At 45.2% G+C, this 6853-nt stretch overlaps 1 protein-coding gene across 1 annotated transcript; it reads right to left on the bottom strand.

Moving 5' to 3' along the window:
• Positions 1–342: 342 nt before the first annotated feature.
• On the bottom strand, positions 343–6660 carry LOC120899733 (mediator of RNA polymerase II transcription subunit 19). Its single transcript, XM_040305897.1, has 4 exons — positions 5832–6660; positions 5606–5754; positions 3714–3821; positions 343–3619 (listed from the first exon to the last, which is right to left on the bottom strand). Exons 1-4 carry the CDS (start codon positions 6046–6048, stop codon positions 3326–3328), a joined length of 768 nt encoding a protein of 255 aa, XP_040161831.1. The 5' UTR covers positions 6049–6660; the 3' UTR covers positions 343–3325.
• Positions 6661–6853: the final 193 nt, after the last annotated feature.

Genomic DNA, 6853 nt, shown 5'->3' with positions numbered 1-6853 from the left:
TCAACTGTTTCGCACTGTTTCCTCTTTCATTTTTCTCTCTCATTCTCGTCTTTTTTCAGTTTTGTCAGTTTTCTTCCGTTTTCAGTGTTTATTGCTAAAATATATATATATTCATATGTATAGGAAATAAAAGTTAAATAATTCCACATTACTGATTATAAATACAATCGGGGAAGAGAGGCTTTTTTTGTTTGTTTGTGTGTGTTTGAGTGTGTTTTTGCTGCAGCACTCATTTTTCTTCTTCCGCTTTTTTGTTTCTATTTCCACCTCTCCACCTGTTTTTCTTTCCATTTTTGTGTCTGTGTGTGTGCAATGTCTAAACATTCTTTTGTTTTCTTTTGCTTTTTTTGTTGTTGTTAGAAGGAAGTTTTGATTAATTTTCCATGAATTACTACACATTCAAGGCATTTGCAGATCAACCGAAACAACAGTGCAGCAGCGTTCAAAAGTGCATCACCACCACGTGTGTGCATTAGGAATCGATCGGTGTGAGTGTGTTTGAATTGTTCACTGTCGAGTGGGTAAGGGAATGAGTCAATACTGTATGGGACAATATGCCAATTGCTCTACAAATGCGGCTTTTATCGTGCTCAACGAACGAGTTAGACGAGAGCATCCATTTGCGTGAATCCCTTTTCCTTTAATGTTTGGGCACTTCTTTTTTACTCCTTTTAACCGTCGGTATTGCTACTTTTGGCATTTTATTTTTGTTTGCTTGTTGGAGGCATATTGGCACAACAGCCGTGCTTGAGACCAGCTAAAGGATCGTAGCTGAATTATGCATTCCCTGCCAAGTGATGCCTAGGCGATCCTTTTCTGTGGTTGAAATTGTTGCTTCTGCCCCAAACATGATTTAATTGTACTTGTTTTGAATCATTCGCCCTGTTTACCGTCGTAAAACCGTTATCGCCGTTTCATTGCTTTGGCTTTCCCGTAATGCCGCGCTTAGTACCACTTCCTTCCACTACCCAGCTGTATAGGTACTACTGGAGTCTTTGCTGGATTGACTCCATCTATACCAAGGACAAGAAGGTAGCAGATTAGGTGCACCAAGAGGACACTTGCTTGACTTTCCCTTGAAATGGTTGACAGACTACACACGCGCACACACACACTTCCTTTCTTCTACTAATGCACACTGCTGCACACACAGGAAAACGCACTTGCACAAGAACGTTCAGACATTGCGCAAACAAAACGGAAAGAAAAACTCCCCGGTGAGTGCCCTCCCTTGATTACTCCGCTAAGAACTAAATTTCCCTACTTGATTTTCTGTTTTCGTGTTGGTTTATGGTTTTTCGCTTTTGTGTAACAATTTACTCCCCTCCTTTGTGGTATTCATTCCTTTGAGTTTTTACCCACTTACACACAAACCGTTTGTTTGCTTGTGTTACGATTAAGCGGGCGTATTGAAAGGGCACTATTGTCGCTCCTTCACTAACGCTTTCAGTACTTTATACACAGCTCAACCCCGTCCAGGCACCAGGATATTGCAACCGCACACCGCACCATTCACAAATCACACACTCTGTCTCCCCCTTTCGCTACCATCTCTTATCCGTTGCGAATGTTGTTCCTAATTCTCCAAAATTCCCTTTCCTTTCCCTAAACAAGATCCTGCACCATCTTTTTCTCGATGTCACACTTCAATGTGCCGCAAATAGAAGAAGCAAACGAAACAAAAAAAAAAAACGCTTAATATTGATACGCTCTCCCATCTCCAGTACACCTTAACGGAAAACGGATTTGCTTGCTTGCTGCTGCTGCTGCTGCTGCCTTACTCAATAATGTACAGTCGATAGTAGCGGATCAAAAACGAAATTACGTATCAATGAGAGTGCCTCCTAAGTGCAACGTGCTGGGTTGCTAATAAGGAGGTGCGGACACAAAGGAGGGAAATTTGTGGGATTATTAAAGAAAACACGGGAACGCCACGCAACGAGCGTCCCACAAACACTCAGTGGAGTGTGCATTTTTAGCAGGAGGACTTTGGAAGGGAAGTGCGGGAGATGCATTACACGAATATATTACACATAATCAACAAAACAAGGTATGGGTTGTGGTAGGTGGTGCCTTGGTGGTGAGCTTTGGAGTTAGTGTACCTTACAGGGTTTTCCAGGACTTTTCATAGCTGTGGAACACTTTTTTAACTCTTTCTTTTGGGACATGAACTCATTGCAATAGGAATTGGACTCTAGCACCCTTGTTGGACATATCCAATAGGAATTTCCAACGCGCCATAGAGTCCAATTTTCAACGTATCAATTTCACTTCCAATAGGAAAGAGTCAAGCATGTGTCCCACAACTAAGAGAACAACTGAAAAACCCTGTAATGATAAGAAAACAGGAAGGAGTAAAACAAGTGCACAACTTGCAAATCCCTCTTCCTTCAGCTCAATTAAAAAAAAACGTACGGCAAGTGGAAGTACGGGTTAATGTTTTCCTATCTTTGTTTCGCTTTTTCACCACAAAAGATTCAACAGTTTCGATGCATCTTACAGTGAGTGTCCGCTGCTTTCCTCGTCCTCTGATATACAACATTCTCTCTCATTCGCTCTATCTCTCCCCATCCAGTGGCACTAATGTTAGGTAGGCTTAATCGAAGGATCTGTGTGTGTTTGTGTGTGAGGAGCGATTCCGCGGGATCATCCCCCAAAACTTGCAGGCCCGGATCGATCCCGCCCTTTAGATGTGTGAATGTGGTTCTGTGTGTGTAAGCCACACGGCTTATCGCTTTCTTTTTCTGTGTCACTTTACACGCTGTGCTGGGGTGGAGAAGGAAGGCAATTTGTTGTGTTTTTTTGTTGGTAAAATAATCCACACCGAGGGGAAACCATTTGCCACCGGGCGGAAACCATCATTAATGCGCGCTTTCTCCCGCGACGCGACGTTCCTGACCTAGATTAACCCTAGATTCCTGTTTTGGAAGTCGTGTTCCCACTTACTCTCTCCACCTCCGGCTTTAAACGCACCCGCTCTGCAGACACACGCGTGGACAACAAAGTGGCTGTTTAATATCGATACACGCCACATCGATGTACAACCATCATGTGCCGGTTTAGCAGCACGAGCCGAGGAAAAGGGATGGAGGTGTGTTCCGCGGTGGTTTCTTGATAAAGGTTTCGCTTCTTTATCTCCACAGTGATTTGGTTCGTTTCGCTTCCTCCCCGGTGTGTGTGTGTATCTATGTATGAATGAACGGTATGTGTTTTTGTTTTTGCTGCTACGGTGACACGGTGGTGGTACTGGTGGTACAAAAAGCCGCCCCCCTCTCTCTCCCTCGCTCCAATAACGACCAGCCCTCCATCCATATCCACCTTCTCCTTAATAGACTTGCGTTTGCGGTGGTACCGAGGCGGTACCACCCCCACCACCCGCCGGATGCTCCGGACTGTGGCGCTGTTTTTTGCGCTTTTTCTCCTTTTTCCGCTTCTTGCGCTCCTTGTCGTCCTCGTGCCTTTTCTGCTTTTTGTGCTTCTTCTCGTGCGTGTCCAGCCCGGCCGCCTCGAGCGCGGACTGTTCCGGTGGCGCCACGCCATCCTTGTGTTTGTGTTTCTTATGCTTATTCTTATGCTTTCTAGTTGGTGCGGTTTTTAAGTGTTTGTACTGCTCCGGAAGCTGCGGTTTTACGGTTGAAGAAAGAAAGGGAAACATTTATGTTAGAGAAAGAGAGCGCACAGAGGATTGTTTGGGTGTTTGAATTAGCACTTACCGGTCCAGGATGCAGACGGAATCCGGCAAGCTGTACACTGGTGAGTGGAAGCAGTTCTTTGCCCACGATCGGTGGTTTTTCGATCACACTTCGCAGGGAACTGTTATCCTGTAGCGGGACGGAACAAACGTGCGAACGGGTGACTTAGTATGCGAACTTTTTGAAGATACAAATGCTACTGAAATCTTGATAGAGTCGAGACTAGAGTGTAAGCTAAAATCCTGTGTAAGGACTAGCTGGAATTATAACGAATTTCCGAAAGATCGATGAGAGATAAACCTAGAATTATTACTATTTTAAAATGTCGTTATGTTTTTAAAGGCCTCTTCAGTGTCTAAAGGTCCTTTAGGCAGTTCATAAGGACAGCGAAGATGTGACAGGCATCAGAGACGAGGTTTAATATCAGAATTACGGATTGGTAAAGGAACTGCGCGTGATTGTGGAGCCTAATAGTAAGTAAGTGAGTATGTAAGATCGCTTATGCGTATTGTTGATTGTTTTGACCAATAATGACAAGACCGTGAGTCGATATCGATGCTAGAGGTGTCCAGTTTGATCCGCTCTACCTCATACAAGAACGTTTTCCATCTTTTCTCTTCTGTTTCGTGACCAAAATGGAATATTAATTAGTTCAAGGACCACTTGACAATTCATTTGGGATCAGTTCCAGTAGCAGTAGATTTTAATAGGATCATGATCAGTTTTAGCACCAAGATGGGTTCAGTGGCATGGGTTCAGAATCAATTCCAGGGCCGGTATGATGTCAGAATCCGTTAAAGGACCGATAAGGGGTTAGGAACAGTTCTAGGAACAGTGTAGGTTTATGACTAATTCTAACACCGGTATAGGATTGGAGTTAGTTTCAGCATCAGTACGAGGTGTGCAAAATTCGACATCGGACGTATCTACATGCGTTCGGAATCAGTCCCCCGGTATAAGTTATGAATCAGTTTCGCTTAACGTGTCGCTTTAAAATTCACCAGGAATTGGCGCTGTTTTTTTTTAATCCTTTGCACGTATCCTAAAATTATAAAATTCCCTGCAATTATTTTGGATATCCCTGATACCTTGGCCAAATTAACTAGGTAGTTTAAATTACATACAATTCAAAAAAGGGTTATGAAACTGATCAAAAGGTTTCATACCTTAATTCGATGAAACAAAAACAATTAAACATTTTGATTAAATTCTTGTCCAGCGATCTAATCAGCAAACATGAGCATATCATCTTTTTAGCATATCACTTTAAAAAACCTCATTAAACAAGCCGATTAACAGCAACACCCATTGCGTAGATGCATCTGGGATGCTCCGGATGCGCTAGTGTTTTAAAAATAGGAATTCAACTGGTGCATTTAATTGACCTACATACATCTATAATAATGTATGCGCCCGAAGCCGATCATTGCGCTCAATACTTTTAAACACCATAATTGGTACAGCTTTTTTCTTGCACACACTTTGTCTTCACCACCTCTATCTTCAGTATTTGAAGGGCACAGCGAAACACACTGATAACAATTTGGCACCTTCTTGCAGTTCCCTGGAGGGAACTTCTCGTCAAATTAAGAAACACAGTTCGAAACCAGATTTTGTGGACAATTCTCTACAAAAGGGTCTTCTCCATCGCTGCTAAAAGCTTCAACGTGAATCATTTGCTATTTAGGTTAGAGACGTTCCAATTGGTTTTCAAGCCTCGGGCGGAAGTTTGGTCACGGATAAACACAGCACTTTTAATTCACAGCCTTCTAGATGCACAGCTCAATACCTCAACAGGTGATCTTCTGGTCCTTTGCCACGCCAGAGCTCTTTGTCTGGCGTTTCGTCATCCAAGCAATCGAATGTTTTTTTTTTCATCAATTGTCAACCCACTGCACACGAGCGCTACTTACGAGGTGTCCCGGTCCGTCGATGACGCCAGGTAAGTTCGGGAGAAATGATGATAGCTGTTCCTTAACCTTTTTACCACTAAATTTACTATACGAGTGCTCTAAGCCATAGTGGGCCATCAGATTCGTGGCTCCTGTTAGTTCGCCTTCCCCTGCAATTGAACCAATGGGTACGATTAGCGCTAGAGCTGCTGAGCGTTCGCACTCTTGCTTCTCACTACCCCCATACCTGGCGGTTCCTTCATTAAGTAAAACGGTCCACTGTGCAGTATCGAGGGGTTTTTGCCTAGCTGGATCGTCGTTTTGAGCGTGCCGGAGGAGTCCTGGCGGGCGACGACGGGCGATCGGCCCCCGGCCCCTCCAGCACGGGGCGACGATTTGGGCGAGTACTGTTCCACCTTCCGGAACGGGTCCGAGGCCATCGTGTTGCCGTAATTGTTAAACATGTTGGCTGCGCGTCGGGGGCAGGGCAGGCGTCACTCGGCGGTTCGGGTACAGCGGAAACAAAGTGTGCCAACCGACGAGGGTGCTGCTGCTGCTGCAACCACGGTAGTGCTCAAACCGACGAAACACAGACACTACCACCGTACGTTGCTGCTGCCAGACGACATTCACACGGACCACCAGTCGGGGGCACTACACGTAGACAGCGAGGAGGCACTTTCCGGAAGGAGACTGGCCACACTGGTCCGTCGCGTACGGCTGCGGGACTCGAGGCAAACCTACTTCTTCCCGTATTGTCGTCGTCGTCGTCGTGCTCGTACGTTCCAAGGCCCTCCTTCTCTCGCTCTCGACAGTGTGGGGCGGCCCTTCAGCCCGAAGCGCACGCAGGGGAAGCGTGGCAAATCCGTGCCAAAACAACGGACCCACGCAAACACCCGTCCAGTGTCCCCGCGACGGTGGGCGGTGAACGCGAACGGGGTCGGAACGGCGACGTAGATTGCTTCGTAAATTCGCTGCAAATCTCACCGATAATCGGAACGAAATCGTACACGGATACGAACACCACCAAGGCAGCAGGGAACGTACGCTTCTTCTACGTTTTCTTCTCCCTTCACACTGACTGTGTATTTTTCCCTTTTTTTCTATTTCTGTTTCTTTTCTTGGCTTATGTTTTTCTCCGACTGTCACTGTGTTTACAGTAGCTGGTTCGGTACTGTGCGGAGCTGTTCCGCCTTGTCTTGCCGCTGTCTGTTCTTTATTTACGTTCATTTTACATTCTCTTTCGTTGTGTTTTTGAGCTTTTATTTG

Source organism: Anopheles arabiensis, chromosome 3, assembly GCF_016920715.1.
Source record: "Anopheles arabiensis isolate DONGOLA chromosome 3, AaraD3, whole genome shotgun sequence".
Lineage (NCBI taxonomy): Eukaryota > Metazoa > Arthropoda > Insecta > Diptera > Culicidae > Anopheles > Anopheles arabiensis.
Note: the sequence above shows the minus strand (reverse complement) of the source record. Positions and strands in the feature narration are given on the sequence as shown.

What these genes read in the sequence shown, in the direction of transcription:
- LOC120899733 (XM_040305897.1), bottom strand. Translation starts at nt 6,048, where the DNA reads ATGTTTAACAATTACGGCAACACGATGGCCTCGGACCCGTTCCGGAAG. An exon ending in CTTAATGAAGGAACCGCCAG is followed by an intron (nt 5,755 to 5,831) that starts GTATGGGGGTAG and finishes GTTCAATTGCAG; the next exon opens with GGGAAGGCGAACTAACAGGA. An exon ending in TCGACGGACCGGGACACCTC is followed by an intron (nt 3,822 to 5,605) that starts GTAAGTAGCGCT and finishes GTCCCGCTACAG; the next exon opens with GATAACAGTTCCCTGCGAAG.